At 37.9% G+C, this 20,544-nt stretch overlaps 2 protein-coding genes across 2 annotated transcripts in view; both read left to right on the plus strand.

Moving 5' to 3' along the window:
* Positions 1 to 17,925, plus strand: part of cntnap5a (contactin associated protein family member 5a) — a 47,112-nt gene extending 29,187 nt beyond the window's left edge. The window contains 14 exon segments of the mRNA XM_056755131.1: positions 482 to 568; positions 571 to 600; positions 2,916 to 3,116; positions 4,822 to 4,978; positions 5,448 to 5,575; positions 5,757 to 5,927; positions 7,605 to 7,823; positions 7,906 to 8,145; positions 9,247 to 9,471; positions 10,401 to 10,534; positions 10,761 to 10,845; positions 11,358 to 11,561; positions 13,658 to 13,732; positions 15,534 to 17,925. Coding sequence (XP_056611109.1) covers positions 482 to 568; positions 571 to 600; positions 2,916 to 3,116; positions 4,822 to 4,978; positions 5,448 to 5,575; positions 5,757 to 5,927; positions 7,605 to 7,823; positions 7,906 to 8,145; positions 9,247 to 9,471; positions 10,401 to 10,534; positions 10,761 to 10,845; positions 11,358 to 11,561; positions 13,658 to 13,732; positions 15,534 to 15,730 — 2,153 coding nt within the window. The 3' untranslated portion in view covers positions 15,731 to 17,925.
* An 888-nt stretch (positions 17,926 to 18,813) lies between these two features.
* LOC130427748 (uncharacterized) lies at positions 18,814 to 19,635 on the plus strand. The gene has a single exon (XM_056755393.1). It carries the CDS (start codon positions 18,814 to 18,816, stop codon positions 19,633 to 19,635), a length of 822 nt encoding a protein of 273 aa, XP_056611371.1.
* The last annotated feature ends 909 nt before the right edge of the window (positions 19,636 to 20,544 follow it).

The following is a 20,544-nucleotide window of genomic DNA, read 5'->3' on the forward strand; positions in this document are numbered from 1 at the left end:
TCCTACATTTCAGAAACACTAATAAACTTACAGTATTTATATATTTATACATATACAGCATATAGTGTCAATATTAAATTCACTTACTTAGATTGTAACATATTAAATCTCAGGTTAACAGCAAGTAACATCTGTTTCGATTTCACTCCCAGCATGCCTTTTGGGTTCTTTGAATGAGCTTTGATATTTAGTGAAGACACAGTGACTAACATGGCATAATGTGCAGTATATCAAAGCAGGCCTCTACAGTCTGTGGGAAGATTTGATCCTTAGAGATTCTCTCTCTACCAAAGCTCTATTTCTCTGTTTGTCTGTTTCCCTTCAGGGATTGTCTTTAAAGAAAGTTTGTTTAAAAGTACAGGCATGTACAGTAGAAAGCACTAACCTTTCATACAATAGCCTTGTTATTGCTTTTGAAGTGTTTCATAAACAAGTGCTTTGATAAACATTTAAATATTTTATTCCCTGTCTTCATTTTTAGCTGTGTATGAAGCTTCGTGTGAACACTACAGACTCGCAGGCAGTTCTTCTGGATATTTCTCTGTAGATCCTGATGGAAGTGGTCCTCTGATCCCATTAAAGTCTACTGTAATATCACAGGTAAGCTTTTTATTAAAAGTTTCTTGAAAGAAAAGTTTTTCTTTCTCCACAAATGATAGTAACAGCAGGTGCATGTTAACAGCACATTAAAGCATGTTGATTGTTGAAAGTGATTGATGTGTTTTTGCAGTTTCGCAGTTTTTTAGCACATTGTAAGCAGAGATATCAAATTATATACATTTACATGGTTACAAGTAAGATTGAACATTTAGCGAAATTTAAACTGTCACACAATAAAGCCTAGCTAATTTAGGACTAAATGATATAAAAATATATGTAATACTTATATTTATGATACACTAACTTGGTTGAATGCACCATGAAAACTACAATTTGAGAGATTCACTAGAGTATGTTTTTAACTATCTAAGTTTATAGGGTATATTCTTTTGTGAGAATACTGTAGTTTTTCGATGATCAAATAGGTCTCATTAAATAATATCAAAAAGGTCTCAAAATTTAAATCAAGTCTAAAAAGTCTAAAAGTTTTTATATTTGAATACAAAAAAGGCAAAGGGTGCTACACGGGTCTGTGTATTATTATTAAAGGTGCTCTTTGGATCGTCTGGGATAAAGCCGTATCAAATATAGAGGAATAGGACTATTAGGAGTATTTTTCAAGTTTTTATATTTGTCCGGTGTGTGTGTGGAGCTTTATAAAGTATTCCAAAAATGATTTAGACAGAGTTTGGCAGAATGATTAGAAACCTTAAATGGGCTCATCTTAAAGACACCTGCCTCTGCTTCTGTCTAAAATAGAAATCTTTTTGTTTACTTTAAATCTTTTGTTTGGCATTTCTGCATATGCCAGTAGCTCTTTTTCTGTGACATTCACATTCTTAAACTCTTCTCAATGTATTACCTTGGCAGCATGAGGTATTTTTAATCTTTGGGCTCTCTCTGGTCTCATCTCTTGGCCCCGCCCCCTCGTTTCCATCAGTATTTGATTCCCTACACCTGCCCCTTGTTAATTATCCTTTGTTAGTTCACCTATTTAATGGCCTTGTGTTCACTGTCTTGTGCTTGGTTCCTTGTGCTTGGTTCCTTGCCATGTCCAGATGATTACCTTGTGTCTTGATGCCTGTTATTTACCCAGTCCTGTCTAAGTGGTTGAAAATTAGTAAGTTTTAGTTTCCTGTTTCCCCTGGTTTTTGCTCCCTTGTGGGAAGTCTTTCGTTTCAGTTAACAGTTGTTATGTTCTCGTTTTTTCCCCATCATGGACTTTTGTATTGTTAAATAAAGTTTTATGTTTTGTACAGCTACCTGTGCTTGGCTTCTCTCCATGGATGTCCCTGACACAAATGCATTACCTAAATTAAACTGACAACAAGCAATTTAGTTTTTCAGCATCTTTTAAATTCCTTGTTAATGTTAGTTAATACAAATATTATTGGGTATATGCACAAGCAGCGATGACATGTTTTTCTGCTAAAATCTCAGGAACTTCAAGATGACGTGACACTAAGTCCGAAACACTAAGTCATATATCGACAACCAAAAAGGAGAAGCGCTTCAGGCTATCTTTTTTAAGCTATATTCACATTAAAAAAAAAGTGAAGTTAACTTTTGCACTTACTCGGAAATGATCACAGAGGTACTCAACAATGCTCAGATGTAGTGCTGTTGGTTTGCTGAAATTCAATAGTTTTCTTACTAAAAATGACCTCCGCTCAATGAGAGTGGACTTGGCTTAGCTGGCTAGCGGCTAGCGCTGGGACGGCTCCATAGATCAGTTTCAAACGATCTCCAAATCCAGTGTTATATCCACAGTTTATATAACATTCATCACCCAAATGCAGTGAACAAACAAACACCGGAACTTCGCAATTATATTCGCTCTCTCTCTCCTGCTTACAAGTGAAAGTGACGTCTGCGCATAATCCTTCTCCTGCTCTCCGTTCTGCCGTGTGGCCGTGCTGTGTGCTTTTCCGGGAGAATTGTCCAATAAGGGACAAAAAAAGTTGTTACCAAACAGTTTTATATGTTCAAAAAGTGTATCGAGCACAGAAATACTACGTAATATGCTAAGTTGACCATGCTAAGCAGGAGAAGACAGCCCGTTTAACAATGTAAGGAAGCCAGAACACTGTTGCATGGCCGCTTTAATACATTTTGAAGTTAACATTATTAATAAACGCTGTAGAAGTATTGATCATTGTTAGTTCATCTTAACAAATTTAGTTCAAAGTTATTGTTAACAAACATAACCATACTGTAAAGTGATTCCATGCCTTTTTTTATATTTTATATATTTATTTGTCACCTTGTTGCCTGTGAATGTTCTGGAGTGCTAAAATAATTCACATTATTTTCAGAGAACAAAGTGTGGACAGTGGTCCGTCACAACAGCTCAGACGCAGTCAGAGTACGAGGTTCGACACTGCAGAAGCCGCACGTCGCGTGGTTCAATTACAGCGCCTCATCCGATCAGCTGAAGGCATTAGTGTCCCTGTCGGAACATTGTGAGCAGAAAATTGCCTATCACTGCCGGAGATCACGACTTTTTAACCCCTGGGGTGAGTTTGTGCATTCTGAACACTTGGGAACACTTAAATCAGTGATCTTTATTTGGTTTTCTTATCCATTAATGCCGAATAAACATCAGCACATTGTGTTAGATTGAATTTGTCAGCTACTTTAGTTGAAGCTGATAACCAAAGTGCTTCTTCCTCATCTTTATTCATACTGAACGATAAATTGTGAAATATGAATTAGCTCAAATTAGACACGTTATTTTTGGAGAGGATCTATCACGGAGAGATTTGGGTCTGTCAAAACTGTATTATGATAAATGAAGAAAGAGCAGTTTCGTGATGCAAAAGATGGAATGTTGAACTGGATTATACAGCCCTGCGAAAAGATTCATCAGCATCTCACCACAAGGATGTGAGAAGGGTCGTTATGTGTCTACGGGAAGGAAGACAGAGATGTAGCTTTTGAAAAGCTTTTTGTTTTTTCAGGTTGGGCAGCTATTGGAGGGAGTCAAGTGTAGGTTCCTCGGTTTATGAAAAATTGATGTAGCTCAATTCCCTGGAGGCTGATATCATGTCAGTCCAGACTATAAACACTATTATTATTCTCCACCCATTGTGTTATCAGAAATGCTTTCTTTTCTTTTCTGGTCCAATAGACTTGAAAGAAAAACATAATTACTTTCATTGCTTTTGTATAACAATATTTAACGTGCACAATTGCAAAACATTGCCTTGTTTACTTGCATACATACTGTATGTAGAGATAAGTACTATTTTCTTAAAAATGACATTGAAGCGATGTATGTGTAAATATGATGTGATGCGTTAGATGTGTAAATTTGTTTAACACTAGATGCAAATACTACTTAAGAGTTTTGTAATGTCAAGTTGGTAGTTTTTTTTTTTTTAAGAATCCAGATTTGATACGTGAAAACTATTTAACTGATGAATCGTAGTAACTGTGGAAATGTAAAGATTTGGGGCTTGTGCTCAGAATGGATTTTCTGGAGCTAAATCCTGTTTCATGCATTTTTACATGTAGCTGTTTGACACAAAGTATACAGATTGATGTTGCCTGTCAAGTGTTGCGAAGTGTTCAATCTCTTCAATTTGAAAATGGCATATAATTATCATCACGTAATCTCACAGTCGTGAAATTACTTTATATAGAAAAGCAAAAATATGATAAAATACTGAGATGTTTAAGGTCTATGTACTTTTTGTTGTAGACTTCATGTGATTCAAAAGCTTGAGAATGATAAAGAATGTCCATAATTTAGTCACGGTTTCTATTTTCAGTCTGGCAGTTTTCCCAGGCTAAAGTCATAATTGTTGCCAGATTAAATTCCACTTGGCATTAATATACAGTTCATACCAGAGATTTATTGAAAGCCTTTACTATCCTACTTTATCACAAGTGTTTTGATTTAGTGTTTTAAATTAAGCTGTCGATTAAAACTCTGTCAGTGCATCCTGAGCTTGAAACCGCAAACATCTCTGGCACAAATCAAAAGTATTGCTCAAGTAGCCGTTGTCAGTACAGATCAGGCAATTACTTTATAAAAAAAATCTATTCAGTTATGCATGTCCATCAATGTGAAGCTTGTAAGCAAATTGTCATTTTTTTACTAATGTTAATTTAGATGAGTTTACATTTGTACAGTTTCTCCACTGCATAATTTTTATTCACAGAAAATAAGCTTGGACTATAAATGAATGTGTCCGGTCTTGTCTGGTGTAATTGCAGATGGCAGCCCTTTGTCATGGTGGGTGGACCGCAAAGGAGAAAAGAGAACCTACTGGGGTGGATTCCAGCCGGGGGTGCAGCAGTGCTCTTGCGGTCTGGAGGAAAACTGTGCTGACATGAACTACTTTTGCAACTGTGATGCGGATCGAATGTCATGGTAAATAAGACAAATGCGACTTATTGTGCGTTGACTTACTCACTTTATCTTAATCTGCAGTCTTTTTGGTATAAAAACTTTGTCTATGGGCTTGGTGGCTAAAACTGGGTGCATGCGCTTAGAATTTTGCTTTTTGTGTCACGTTTTCTTTCAGAGGACGTGACTGAAGACATGTTAGCCTCTGTTAAATTTTGGCAGAGTCAATACTATTGCATCGCATTCGTATGGTTTTACTGCTACGAAGATGGACAGATAATGATGCATGGGTCGTAACAGTTGGGACCAAATATAGACAACAATGTGTGTCATACAGAAAGGCAAAAAAGATGTTGCAAAGTGTGCGATGGGTTTTATTCAAATCACATTGTGTCAGACAGTCTGACAAGCAACAGTCATAAAGAAGCATTAAAATCGTATACAGTATGTATCTCTTGTTAAAACACTTTGGCATCTGTGTTTTGGTTCACAGGGAGAACGACACTGGCGTTTTCTCATATAAAGAACACTTGCCGGTTCAGGAGATAGTGATTGGTGACACGTACAGACTGGGCTCCGAAGCTGTGTACGCCGTTGGACCCCTGCAGTGCTCCGGTGACAGTACGTTAACTGATCTGTTCTGTTCTGTCATACGTGACGGAGACGGATGGTTGGAAGAGAATGACAGAGCATGAGCGAGTGTGGGAGAAAAGAGACACTGGGCAGATAATTCTATGTATAAACTGAATATATAATCCGTTCAGATTTATAATCAAATATGTGGTGCATATCTTCCTGTTAGAGTCCTTGTGGAACGCTGCATCATTTTATCAAGAGGCTTCATGTCTGCATTTCCACGGCCTCCAGGCAGAACTCTCTCTCGACGTTTCCTTCTACTTCAAAACAGCATCACTCTCTGGCATTTTCCTGGAGAACATGGGCGTTCAGGACTTTATTCGAGTTGAGCTGAGCTGTGAGTTAAAGCACCCTTAGCACTGAACAAATGTAAGGTCCTTTGTTCTGGCGCATGAAAGCCCTTAGATACTGTATAGAGTCATAGGTACCCTTAATAAAAACATGGGATACTAGGCATTCAACTTTACTTGCTAATGTCTTCCCTTATGTTCTGTTATGCATTGCCGAAAAAGTCTTTATTAGATATTATACCAAAAATAATACTAGATTATCATAAAAAGACGAACCATTGCATAGGGGAAAAACAACGTTCAAGATGGCAGCTCTTGTGACGAAATTCCTGCCTTCCAGTAAAAAGAGTAAATCCTTAATCAATAGACACTGATTGAACATAGAACACAGTACACTCTGGGGCGGGGTTCTACACAGAGGCTTGTAAGGAATTTGCCAACCTGTGCGCATTTGCAGAAACTTAGGTGACCTCCAATAATTTGTTTTCGCTCAATAGAACAAAACTTATGGTTTTGTTAGGCGGAAAATTCCAGTTAGCTGTGAATTTTGCAAATGATTTCAGAATAATCTGTCCTCTCTCATTCAAGTAGATGGGACTCTGTTCTTGCTTGATTGAAATAGCTGCCCGGAGGTGTTGCAAACATGGCCGCCGAGTGGCATGACTTCCCCAATAAACAGATCCCTTAAGTCTTAAACGCAATGATGGACGTCATTTGTAGAAATACTTCCTTAAAGGCTAATGAATATCGGCAGAATACTGGTTTGATGCTTTATAGCACATTTGGAAGACCTTCTTTCTTTTTGCATATTTATCTCAAATAATGCCTTCATCAGCTTCGGTCCTTTATTTCAGTTGCTGTAATGTTACATTGTGGTCCATTAAATCTTCTACGATGTAACTATAGCAACCACTTCGCCATTGCTTAGTTATGACTGACAATATTGCAAAATCCAAAGATATGAACACTTTGATAAGTGTGATGGTGACATTTGTTAAAATACCTTCCCTCAGGAATTTTTACCCCTCAATACTCTCACTTAAGGGTTTTCATATAACCAGGCTCACAAATCTAATTTAATATGCCACATAAAGTATTACTGAAACACATTTAAAACATTTATTATATTATTAACTGCAATAAAAGTGAAACATGAATGTGAAACATATTCATAAAAATGATCAATAGTATATTACATTATATTTTATATTTTACTGTAATTGTCAGTATTAGTTTATGTTTTAGTTGCCCATTTTTGGTTTTAATCTCTGGTTGCGAGTCATCATTCTCACTGTAGACTATTTAGACCCTTGAAACTTTAAAAACCTATCGAGCAGCTCCATTTGCCATGACCCTCTCCTTAGATGCAAGCAAATGATCTGCACATTTAAAGCAAATGATCAAGATAAGCTTTGACATCTGAAAGTGTAATTTCTGAACATAATGTATAATCGTAATTATATTATATATTTTAAGTAGAGGATGTATTTAGAACACTTAAATGATTCCTTCACTTAGATACAGTATACATTTCAGTGTGGTCTTACATCCCAGACCACACAATAGTACCACAGTCTTCTTTTTTGGTGTTGAGACCAGTAACATGGTGCTTTTTGCAAATAATGACACACCGATCCCATTGGCATACTCAAATCAGGTTTTAGGTATTAGATGTTCTACTCATTGTAGACTCTCCAGATCATTAAAGTCCTGCTGTCCACCAGCTCCCTCAGCCGTGACCGTCTCCTTTGACGTGGGCGACGGGCCAGTGGTCCTGACTGTAAAATCTCCCGTGCCGCTGAACGACAGACAGTGGCACTGGGTCCGAGCCGAACGCAACGTGAGGGAGGCGTCCTTGCAGGTTGACCAGCTGCCCCTCCGGATCGCAGAAACCCCTCCCGATGGACACCTACGCCTTCAACTCGGCAGCCAGATGTTTGTTGGTAAAACATTTTTTTTCAACATTCACATAAAACTCATTTGTTCCTTCCTCTTCATTCATATTCTTTCTCTTTGGCTTTCCAGGATGCACAGCCACAAAACAAAGAGGTTTTCTTGGGTGCATTCGAGCATTTAATATGAACGGAGTCATGTTTGACCTGGAGGAACGGGCCAAAGTGACTCCGGGAGTGAGTTCGGGGTGTGCGGGGCACTGTAGTAGCTCAGCTGGACTTTGCCTCAATCGGGGGAAGTGCATTGAGAAGAGCAGCGGTTACGTGTGCGACTGCACAAACTCTGCCTATGGAGGACCCTCATGCACAGAAGGTAAATCCCCTTAGTATAGGCATTAAATAGCAAATTACCATTTTGAGAAAAAAAGCACCTAACTAGAATCTGCATAATAACTAATTGTAGCAAATTTAGTTTGAGAGGATCCAACTCTTCAGCCATAATTGGCCTTGTTTTGCGGACGGTTGCTAGGCAATACAGAGCACCTCACAGGAGCAGCATCATCATCATCTTTGTTTCAGGCATGATGAAACCAGCATGTAATATAACGTGAATTCATGTCGACTTGCTGACGTATATAAATTTGCACAATATTCCGTGAAAATAATTTACCCATATGTCAGTGGGCAAGTGCTGCCAGTCTCTGAATAACTCGGCTCTATCAAAGGCTCACTGGTGCTGAATTGGAGAGCTTTGATATTGCCTGTATGAGCACAGAAGGCACAGACGTCTCGGAGGCGTTTGTGTCGAGTGGGATTTTTCGACGTACCGAATCTAAAACAAAGCTACCTTTTACATTAGAACCCCTCGGTTTGTAAAAATCCATGCTTACATCATGCCCCATCTACAAAGCAATATTGATCTTCTTTAATGATACATGGCTTCGTTTGTATTTTCATCTTCGTGTGGGTGGAATGTTCAGGCACCTTGTTTGAAGTCATGGAAAAAGTACATTCGGAAGACGTAAACAAACTCGGAACGTATAGTGTTGTATAAATAGGGCTGAGAGGAAACAGGAAGGTAAAATGGACACATTGGCATTCATGAAGACATCAGGAAGTCAGATGTGTGTCTAACTGCTTCTTTTTAGTTTGATCTGATGAGCTCACTGAGCTGATCAAAGACGATGAGGATGAGACGAGAAAGGCTGTTCTGTTCTCTACTCGTCTGTATCTAATCAGAGCCGCCTGCCAGTGATGATGCAGACAGACTGAGATTTTCCGTCTATTTAGATCTTTCTGTCCGTCTCTCTTATAAGATTCTGTTCATCTTAACATCCATTCATCTAACTTTTAATGCTTTACATGCTGCAGTAAAACATTTTAACCTTCTTGAATTTTTATTACAACCCACATAAAAGAAAGAAATAAAGTAAACAAACTATACACAACTTCCACTTTTTCTTTGTGTCCACAGAGGTGTCCATGTCCTTTGAAAAAGGTGCTTCGGTCACCTACACCTTTCAGGAGGCGTTCTCTGTCATGCAGAACAGGACGCCTGCCGTGTTGTCTGGCTCCTCTCAGTACAGCGTGTCCAGAGACACCGTGGCACTCCGTTTCCAAACAACTCAGAGTCCTGCCATGTTGCTGACGGTCAACACGCTCAGCCAGCAATATGTGGCAGTCATCTTAGCAAGGAATGGTGAGAAAACTGTGCAAACAATTTCAAAGCTGGCGGAAAAACACCGACTCAGAGTTTATATGCCTATAATAGGTGTTCAATTAGATCCTCATCATGAATGTTGTACTGCAAGGTTTAATTTAAGGGGACAGTTATAGCTCTGTGCGTCTCTTTCTCTTCTCTACTTTTGTACAATCATTTTTAAACCAAGCAAAATTGGAACCAAAATTGGCAGACAGATAATCAAGTTGACGTTTGCAATGGGTATTCTTTTTAAGTTCATTTGTAAAGTACATACATTTAAGGTGTTACTAGAATCCTTTGTTTCTGAATAGTTTCCCAATGCGGATTTATATCATACCAAACACTTACATAACTGTACTACCACCTTCATTTTAGTGTTAAATTCAATTAAATGGTGCTATAGCAAATATTGGGAAGAAAGTGTGAACTGCAGCCTTTGGCAACCAATGTAAGTCAGGGGGTGTGTGAGATATAAGCGTACCAACAATTTCAGCGTTAACCTGTGCCTTAGTTCAGAGTTCTTTAGTCCCCCGGATCCTGGACAATATGTGCGTGGGAGATACAAATAAATGTGTTTCCACATAATCAATACAGAGCAAAAGGGCCAGAGGCTGCAAAGAAATTAATATCCTTGAATCTATTTTAAAGCCTTGTCTATATATGAATGCTTTATCTCATAGACTTATGCAATACTTTCATTTGGAGCTCTAGAGTCAATATGCAGAGCCAATATTGGAAGCTACATAAATTTACAGTGACGGGAGTTACATGCTTTTAAATTTTGCTAGACCAGTGTACGTACCAAATAGATAATACAATTGATTTTGTAAGATTTACGGCTTGCTCACAAAAAATTATTCATCGCTGACCAACGCTGTAAGTAACTAATGCCAAGTATGCTAAATATATCGATCTGATTAACACAGGGAGTTTACAGATTTGGTATCGACTGCATAAAGAGTTGAGCCCAGATGTCTTCAGCCCCATTCGGAGCAGCTTGGCAGATGGACGACTACACAGAGTTCATATCCAGCGGGAGGGAAAGGATGTGTTTGTTCAGGTGTGATATTTCATTGCATACGTGAAACACACTAAAGTTGCAAATGAACACATGTAGAAAAAAATATGAAAGCACTATGATTTGATATACATAGTGTATTTATATTCTTTAATGTCACTATGTGTCACTTAACCTAAAGCTTACAGTAAATTAATAATTACATTTTGTAACATTTAAATACGGGGAAATGCTTGATTGATTTTTGTTCATATACTCATTTGCTCAGGTTGACCGTGAAAATAAGAAGTATGTCCTTTCATTTGAGGCAGCCTTTAACTCTATGAAGTCACTGACCCTGGGAAAAGTGACAGGTAATGAATTGATGTTATTTGATAGGAAACTAATTCATCTGTTGAGAAAAAAAAATCAAAGCATTTTTGATACTTTTTTATATGTTGTTTATGATGGTTGCACACTAAAATCAAACCCATTTAAACATCAAATGTTCTTGTGCATCAGCCTTACCTGAAGTCCTCTCACTAAACAATCCTGTGACTTTTCATTGCCTCTTGTGATGGTTGACGGGTTTCCAAATTCCCATTTACTGAAATTAGCCAAGGGTGATTCAACAATGAAGGCTGTTTGCAGTTCGAAGCCTTTTATCTTTCATTCAGTGGCTCAATGTGTCTGGCAAACTTGAAGCTGCTATATTAACCATGAATGAGCGCCTGTGGGTAAAATATCCAGGGATTTGGAAAAAGTGTAGCTTCATGGATTCTCGTCCCTCTGTAATTATGTAATTTGAGACCATAAATATTATTTATATTCAACAAACACTGTCTGAAATATGTTCATAATATTCTTTTTCCATTTTTCTGAACAGGAAGTGATGTCATGGATGATGAGGTAGCTCATGCTGGAAGTAAAGGTTTCATTGGCTGCTTCTCATCTGTCCAGTACAACCAAGTTGCTCCACTTAAGGCAGCGTTATTGAACCGAGGTAGCTCATTGGTTAGCATACGAGGACGTCTGCACGAGTCGAATTGTGGAGCATTAGCTGACCTTTCCACTTCTGTGTCTCGCTTAGGTAAGTACTTAAACAATGACTGAAGACAGAATGATATTTTTTTATAACTCAGACTTTATGTTTTCTAAATAAGCATATAACCTGATAACACACTTCATCTGGCAGACGTCTTTCTGACCCTGCATTTATATCTGCAAGACATTTGCAATACATTATTTGTTCATCTGCAATACGTCTCGGAGACGTCTGCTGTCAGATGTCATATAGACATCTAGAAGACGTTTGTAAGATGTTTTTGATTTAGAATGGATGTAAAACTGCTCTTTCTAAGATGTTTAGCAGACGCTTTTTAAGCAGATGTATTCCAGATCTCCAGATCTTTAGCAGACGTCTTACAGACGCACCTGTGCTTGCTGCAATATAGCACACATGTTGTTTTTATGTAAATACGATTAGACTGTTAGGAAAATGTTCTTCACCACAATAAAAAAGGTGCTGCGAAACCACAGTGCAAATTCATACCATAATTTACATTTACTCTAACTACCAAAGTAGCTTGAATGTATCAATGTAACTTCCTCATATGGTCACAAAATGTTAAATGTTTTTTTATATAAAAACCATCACAATAATTCATCAATTAATTAAGGTTGGACATTTATAAGACGAACGTAAAAATCATGTTCTATTGTTACCATTGTTGATTATGAATATATGTCACAATTTAGTCAAAATTCAATATGCCTGTGTTAAACAAAAACGTCACTATCAGAGTAAAGGTCTTTGCACATACAGTCCGAATTTTTTAAAATAAACAAGACCTCACATTGTGACAAACATATCCTTGTCCGTCATAAAAACATTCGGACCAGGTTTGATTTTCTGCGTTTCTCGCATTCGTAGCCAGCATTTTGAGAGGTGTTTTGACAATTCAGAGATTGTACAAACGAGCATAAAAATCCAGGAAAAAACAAAGTGCCGATTTCTAAGTGGCCTATGATTGCGGAATAGCTTGATAACAGGATAGTATGTGCTGATTTTCTAGCCCTGGTGCCAAATGCAACAAGACCATCCCTCAACGTTTAGGTTATCAAATTCAGGGAGACCCGCAGGGTTTCAAGTTTCGGTGTTTCCGGGGAATGTTTGCGTTCTGTGTCGATCCATTAGCATTGCATTCATGGGAGAAACTGAAATACTGGATTTCACAGGAGAAATAACAAAACGGATGGATGGCGGCAAATGCACATGAAAACGGTGTTGACGGGTATGCAAGAAAATACTGGCTTGTTGCGATAGTCGGTGTCCCCGGTGATACATGGTGTCCACCTGCCTGCCGATTACATCACCTGTCCACCGTGACATTGAACCCCACCATCATTTATGAATTTTTATGGTATTAAAATAACTATAAACATAAAAGTTTTTCTTTTCTTTTCTTTTCTTACTGGTTTTCTTTCTTTCTTTAAATTTTGCACAGTGTGTGCCGTGATTAGGCTACTAGCTCGTTTTAATAATATTGGCAACGTATCTAATGTAAGGTTATTTAATATTTTCGGTTTCCTTATGTAGTTTTTTTTTGCCTGATGTGTCTAATAATTCGAAAAAATGCATACGAAAATTTCAGACTTTATGTGCAAAAACCTTAAGAGGCCATTCACATTTCACGTCTAAAACCGTACAAAAAATCGTGCCGCTTCGCTTACTCCTTTTTCCAAAGCGTTTGGGAGCTCATGCTCTCCTGGTGTCTGCCGTTGCTAAGCAACCACGGGCTACGCTTGCCGTTATGATGAGGAGGTATTAACAAAGGATCAATGGATTAAATGCGCTGAGAAAACCTCCAACTTCACTCAGCTTTCCTCAATTCATCCACAAAAGGTTAAGTTGTTTGTTTTTTTCTTGTCACATGACTTGTGGTGCACCTGCGTTCTTCCGGAAAGTTTGAACATTATCATTTCAATGTGGCGGCAACGCGTAGAAAAATGTCAAACGACATCATCTCCGTGTTGCTCCCTATTTGAGCGTGGTTGCCACACGTCTACATTTAAAATTACGATTCACAGAAGACGCGAAATGTGAATGGCTCCCTAATCCTGTAACTCTTTATAATGTACAACAAACAGAACATCAGTGATGTCTTTTTGTGTGATGCACCGTAGATCATGGCAAAGAGGTGGGCAAAGACAATGAACGTCACGGAGACGACGGCCAGCCTGATTCAGCTATAATTGGAGGTTTGTTTTACCACCTCATCTGCTTCAGTGTTTCATTTGTAACAGTCAGTGAAGTATGAAATGAGCTCTCCCTATCACACATTATTGTTTATGTTCATCTTTTCTCTTTGCTCTCTCTATTTGAAATGTACCACGACTTTGTATCTGTAATTTGTTGCGTGCTGTAACTTATGGCAATAAAATCTCCATTGGAACTGTCAGAAGAAATTGTTCACAGTTTGTTGACGGCATAAATTTTCCATTAGAGGAAGAAGGGGATTTGCAGGAAGTTATGTGAGAGTGAACTCATTGCTCCTAATTTCTATACAGGAATCTTTAGATTTCATCTACAGTAGTAATCTAAAAAAACAGCATTTATGTTTTAAACAAAAGGCTTCTCTAGTTCAAATGTAAAGCATTACACCAATCAGATGCGTTTGATTCCCAAAGGAACACGACATGAATCTGTATGACCTTGAATGCACTAAGTCACTTTGAATAAAAATATCTGAGTCACTGGCACTGAAATGACTAGAGGCAGTGCAAGCAGTTGACACAGAAATGTGTTTTCCATTATATCAAGGCCCATTAAACAACATGACCTGGTGGTTGTTGCGATGTGATCCACAAAGGAGAACTGCTCTTTTAAGATAACACACAGCTGGAGGCATCTACTGTGTGGAGATTTGATGAGGGTGAGGTTCTGGATGGCATGAAGATGAGTTTCATCTTCTCAAGACTAAGTTTGAGTTGATGGCTGGACATCCAGACATCCAAAAAGTGCAAATGTAGAAAGAGGACATGGAATGTAGAGTTGAGTGACTTTATCATGGTGATAACAGAAGCCATGTGATGGGATGTCTGTTGCTTGGGGCAGTCAAGTGGAAATGGTGCCTGATGGGTAAGTGGTGAACATTTCTAGCTGATTTGACCTATTATCCAGACAGAAATGTAAACCAACAGATCGAGATCACAGCTCTGCCAGCTTGAATGTCACTATGCTTGAAGAGTAGTAAAGTATAGGTATTGGAAGTAAAGAAAGAGAGATGATCTGAAGAGTTTTCTCACAAAAACTGCACTCAGCGGTTTTTTGGCGAGTGCTTGCAGGTTTATTCTCAAACAAGGTTAGGAGCAGAGTGGGAGATGTGACCAGGCGTGGGTGTTGGAGACTGAATTGTGGATGATGGCCACTTTACTTTCGGAAAGGGTCATGAAGTCCTCACCAAAGAGGATTAACTGGGAGAGGATGGGAAAGGAGATTTGGAGAATAGATATGAGCGTTAGATTAAGACTTAGTATGAGGACACAAAAGCGTTTTTTAAGAGTACCCCACATATATTATTCCATATAATAAAAAAATGAAGGACTCTGGCTTCATTTATGAAAATATGAAATATATATATAAATGTGGTTTATATCAGTCATCGAATAGCTTTATTTCAGGAAGAGACCAAGCCCGTTTATTACCTCATTTACTCACTCTCTAGTAGTTCCAAATCTGTATAAATGTCTTTGTTCTTATGAAAACAGAGAAAGATATTTGGAAGAATGCTTGAACCAAACAGTTCTTGGCCACCATTGACTTCTTCCATAGTAGGAACAATTGCTTTATTCATTTTGTGATCTGTTGAACACAAAAGAACATATTTTGAGTTTGGTTACAAACATTCGTCCAAATATATTTCTCTGTGTTCATCAGAACAAAGAAATCTGTACAGATTTGGAACATCTCGAGGGTGAGTAAATGATGACAGAATTTTTATTTTGTGTGAACTGTACCTTTAAATAATACCCCTAATATGAAGGCCTTTCTGATTCACAGGTGTGGTTACAGCTGCAGTCTTCAGTACCTTCTGTGTACTGGCAGTGATGACGCGTTTCCTTTACCAGCACCGACAAGCCCAAAGAGCTTCACAGCTCCAAGAGAAGGAGAACCAACGTAGCCTTGAAGCCGCTTATAGGGCAGAGTTTCACCTCCACAACCCTATAAGAGACAGCATGCAGGAATATTACATCTGAGAGACACTGGCAGTAATAGTCCTTGTAGTTTTCAGTTCAAAATTCAGTTCCTCCTGTATCTCCTTCAGCAAATTTGTTCTAAGGCCCTTTTATATCCAGAATGGTTCATACTGTAAGCTGGAGGTTTCCTCGCTTTGGGATCATCGGAATCCTCTGATCAATGTAAGTAGTACTGTAGTCTGTAGTTTTCACAGTGCTTACCCACAAGTGTTGGAATAACTAACGTTAGGTCATTTCTGGGATGTGAGTGGTGTGTTAGAAGGTGTTTTTATCAAAATGAATATGTCCTCTGGGTAGATGCTGGAAAGAAGGGAACAGGCTCAATGGGCTTCAGTGCATGTTAATTCATGTTAACTCCTGGATTGAGATCTGTTGTCCTGCAACAACATGTATTTCAAGCATGTGAACTTTTCTTGTTTGCTAGAAACACATAAGGTTGCAAAATTGTTGCAGGCAGATTTCCAAACCCATTTGAACACTCGATCTTAATACTGAACATGACTGAGATTTGAATTCTAAGAGTTACACAATACAAATAATTCTTTAATTTTTAATGAGAAGCTGCTAACAGAAGCTTAATTAATTCCAAATGTGCAGAAATATTGTTGTTGAACATGATGTAACAATACCCATGTGTTTTAAAATGTGAAATATCTGCCATAGTGAACAAATCTTGAATTGTTCTTTGAATCTTAAAACAAATATTTAGTGTTTTGTCCCACACAAAGATTATTTATTAATAAATGTAACCATTTACGTCTCAGCATGCAAGCTGTAAACGTAAATCATAAAAAGTCCAACGCATACTCTGGTATAAAAAGTTAAATTATTCTAGTTAACTGAATGTGTTTCTCTAGTACTTGCTCTGATTTTCTGGTATATAGAGTGAATTACAGTCAGATTAGAATCATGACAAAACTGACAGGGATGCAACTCGTCCATCAGTAATCCACTGCACACAACAAATTAGGAAATTTGCACTTGAAACATCATGTAAAGAGATTAAATATAATAATTCAAACCTTCGTCCCCTTGGAATTATAAGGTTCTAAATGTCAAAACGAAGTTATTTACATATTCGTGTTCTGTGACAATTTACCCCTCGTTCACATTACAAGCGACATGATTCCATTCATTTCAATGGAGAGCTGGCGACTTCTGGCGACACGAGCAGTAGCATCCCTTTGTGAACGGATGGGGCATGTCTAGTGATGTGAGAAAGTTTTGAAATCTTCAACTTCATACAAATGAAGAACGACTTTCAGGAGCAACAGCCAATAGGTAGATGGTAGAGCTAACGTGATCATTGGATGTTGTCACTCAGACAACCACTATAGAAAACGCCCACTAGTGACCTAACCGCCAACCCTTGGCGAATTGCAACAACAAAGTCGCTTATAATCTGAACGTAGCATTATTCACATTGTGATGTTTTATTCTGTACGTTTCTTTGAAGATCTTGTCTTAAAACTACTCAGAACGCAAATAGAACTCCAAGGCGACACCTTGTTATAAAATGACCAAAAAACGTCATAAAATGTAATTAAAGGTTGTCACAGAAAATTTTTTAGACATTATCACAGATCTGTCCCGCCTGACCATCCGTGACACAAAATAATTTCTAAACAAATCTATCACCGAATCTCCATCATCCCGTTTCAACATCTTAGAAGATAAACACAATACCTTTAACAGAGAAGCATGTACAGTTGACAAGAATAACTTTATTTGACCATTTGTAATGACCTGGATAACTGAAAATCTGCACAGACAGTTCTGAAGTATATTATAACTGTAGCAGTTAGTACTCAAGTTTTTGCCAATACGAAATCAGTATTCATTCTGATGCTCACTTTGTTTTTTTGTGGTGGTTAAAACTAAACCCCATCCATGAAAGTCTAATCAAAATTAACACAACCATGCAAATACGCTAAGGTAAAGTTTTAGGGGTATTTTTTGTTTTAAATAATACTTCACTCTTTCTCCCAACTGACACAAAAGTAGTTGTCTCTTCTAGGACTGGACTGACAGATCTTTCTCTTTCTCTTTTGAAACTGAAGTGTCCTTTGTAATATTTATCTCTTAAACTATTTTGTACCTCTATTGATATGAATTATTTTAGGGGCTGTTTTGTATGAATGTAAATGTACAGATATATTGTAAATACATGTTTAATAAAAAAGACACTTTTTTTATCGACGTCCCAGATTTTTGTGAAAGTACCAAACTTCATTGACTCAGTTGGCTACAATTTGCATCCAACCCTATCCAGGTTTTGGGTATATTTTTCAACCGATTTCTGATTTCACTGTACCATTACAGAATTTATTGCGGTATTAAAGTCCCTTTGAACCAGGAATTGCAATAGATTTAAGTATTGTATAGAGAAAAATAGAGCGGTTGTCTTTTTATTATTTGTTTTACAAAAGTAGGAGATTCATTCAGAAATGACTGGGGAACATACAGCACATCAAATCTAATCCGACTGTTCAAACTCAGACCTTCATATTCATGGAAATTCATTCAAATCACCTCAAAAGGTTAAGACCACAAGTAACTAAATAGAGAGTTTGACCGGTCAAGAAATGAAATGTTTATTTTTCTCATCCTCGTGGCTTCATAGAGCTCTCTCTGTGTGTTGCTGTGTAGTTGTTAAAAGTCAATCCTACCACCTAGTCTCTGGAATTTATCTAGTTTGTACTCATGTGATACTAAGAACAGTACAGATTAAACACTGTTTAAGAAATTATAACATCAAGCAATCATAAAATGACACGTTTAGATGTTAACATATTACACATCAGATGTTCTCTTGGTATTTATGGAGCATAATGATACTTCAAAAAAATGGTTGTGCATCATGCTTTTAAATCCAGGTGAGAATGGGTGTGATTTGTTTACATTTACATTTAGCCATTTTGCAGACACTTATATCCAAAGCGATTTACAAATGAGGAACAGTTGATTGTATGGTTGGCTATCAAGGCACATTTCAATCACGGGAATAATATATCCTGGATGAATCGGGATAAGCAGGACATTTGCAAGACGGTGTAGATCAAACAAAAAAGGCAGCAATCATGATGGAACCATTGCTTTTCGTCGCTATTTGTGGCCCGTTCTGCCTTGCAGCCATTCTTGTCAACATTTTCTTCTTGGTTTGGCTCATACAACCGGCTGAAGGAGTGACGGTTCGCTATCCGATGCGCTTCTTGTTAATCACCGTGCTGTGCAATTCAGCCGTTCTACAATTTGTCACAGCAGTGGTGATAATAACTGTTTTTGTTAAGCCACCTAGTTGGCTTCATACTGTAAGCAGAGTTGTGATTTATCAAGCATTTACCGGCAACTTCTCGTGTAACGCTTGGATCAGCATTTTCTACAACATGTCGATCGTTCCGCACAGGAGTGACATCTTCGTATGGATTAAAAGGAACGTTAACATAATAATATATATTGGCTTCATTTCAACTCAGGTACTTCTTTTAATGTCTCTTTCAATGGGAACAATAACATTCATGCAGAGTCCATCAACGACGATCAATTCAACTGCGAATCACAACACGACATCGACCACAGATAAAGGACTTACTATATTTAAGTTGTCAAATATGTTGTTTGTCTTATATTGCACCTGTCCACTAATCACACTGTCCATCTCTTGGGGCAAAACCTTTGTCTATCTCTGTGGACATTTGAAGCAAATGGGACAGAATGAATCTTTTTCCCATTCCCAACAGAAGAGCCAGATGAGAGTCACGGTCATTGGCATGATCCAGGCTGCCGTCTTCCTCCCCAGCAGCCTTTGGTCTCTAGTCGCTGCGTTTCTCTACGCATTTAACCTTTATGAAGTAGTGGATCCCAGTAGATACATCACCATATCTTCTGCGCTATGTCCAACTTAGGCAATCTACTTTGTTTTGGATTTTCTCAGTCTGTGTTTCGTGTTAGAATTTTAAGCCTGTTGAATAAAAAAGAGGATTCGTGAGTACGGGAGGTTTTGAATGTAAACAAAACAAATACTTCTTTTTAGAATTATTGCCATGTATTAGACAGCCAGAATGTGAAATGATCTTTTTAACCATTTTGCCTCTATAATCGTGTTTAGCAGAAAACGCAATCATTTTGTCAGTTTATTATAGTCGCCATTATTGGTTTGCATAGGAGGTTTGTTAAATACCCCTGCATGTTTTTCTCTCTATTGCGTGAGAGTAGGTTATGAGGGCAGTGTAAATCTGAAGCCCTTTTATTTGCATATGCACAACCTCTTTTATGGCACATTTACAGCAACATAGCAGCCATTAAATTCAATCTAGAAAATGGAAATCATGTATAGTCAAATAAATGCCTGCACTTTAAAAGGGAGAGGTCTTGAATATTTGCATTGACTAAACCTACTTTATCCCCTAGAACCTGTGTGTCACAAGTTCTTGTAAAAGTCAAAGTTTGTCTATTAAGCAGAGGTTTTGGATTAATCTGTTCAACATGGTCCTGCTTCCAAAGATGGTGACCTGCTAGTGCCTCTACTAAAAGAAAAGTGGGTGAAAATTTGTGTGATTTAATGAACATCAAAGGGTGGTGACAGAAAATATCATCTTGACAATGATAATGAGGTTAAAATTTGGTGACACTAATGCAGAGATGAATGTGGCCTTATCTTGTTGTCATTGCAACCAATGTAGCTCTGTGCAGGTATCTCCTGGTCCACTCTATATACTGTATAGAAAACATATAGTCATATCTGTATTTAAAGTAGTCAATTTTGTTAAATATACACATGGAATAGGATTAGAATGACAGCCAGGGTTGCATCC

This window comes from Triplophysa dalaica, chromosome 8, assembly GCF_015846415.1.
Source record: "Triplophysa dalaica isolate WHDGS20190420 chromosome 8, ASM1584641v1, whole genome shotgun sequence".
Lineage (NCBI taxonomy): Eukaryota > Metazoa > Chordata > Actinopteri > Cypriniformes > Nemacheilidae > Triplophysa > Triplophysa dalaica.

Coding starts and splice junctions, on each gene's coding strand:
- LOC130427748 (XM_056755393.1), top strand. CDS start 18,814: ATGGAACCATTGCTTTTCGTCGCTATTTGTGGCCCGTTCTGCCTTGCA.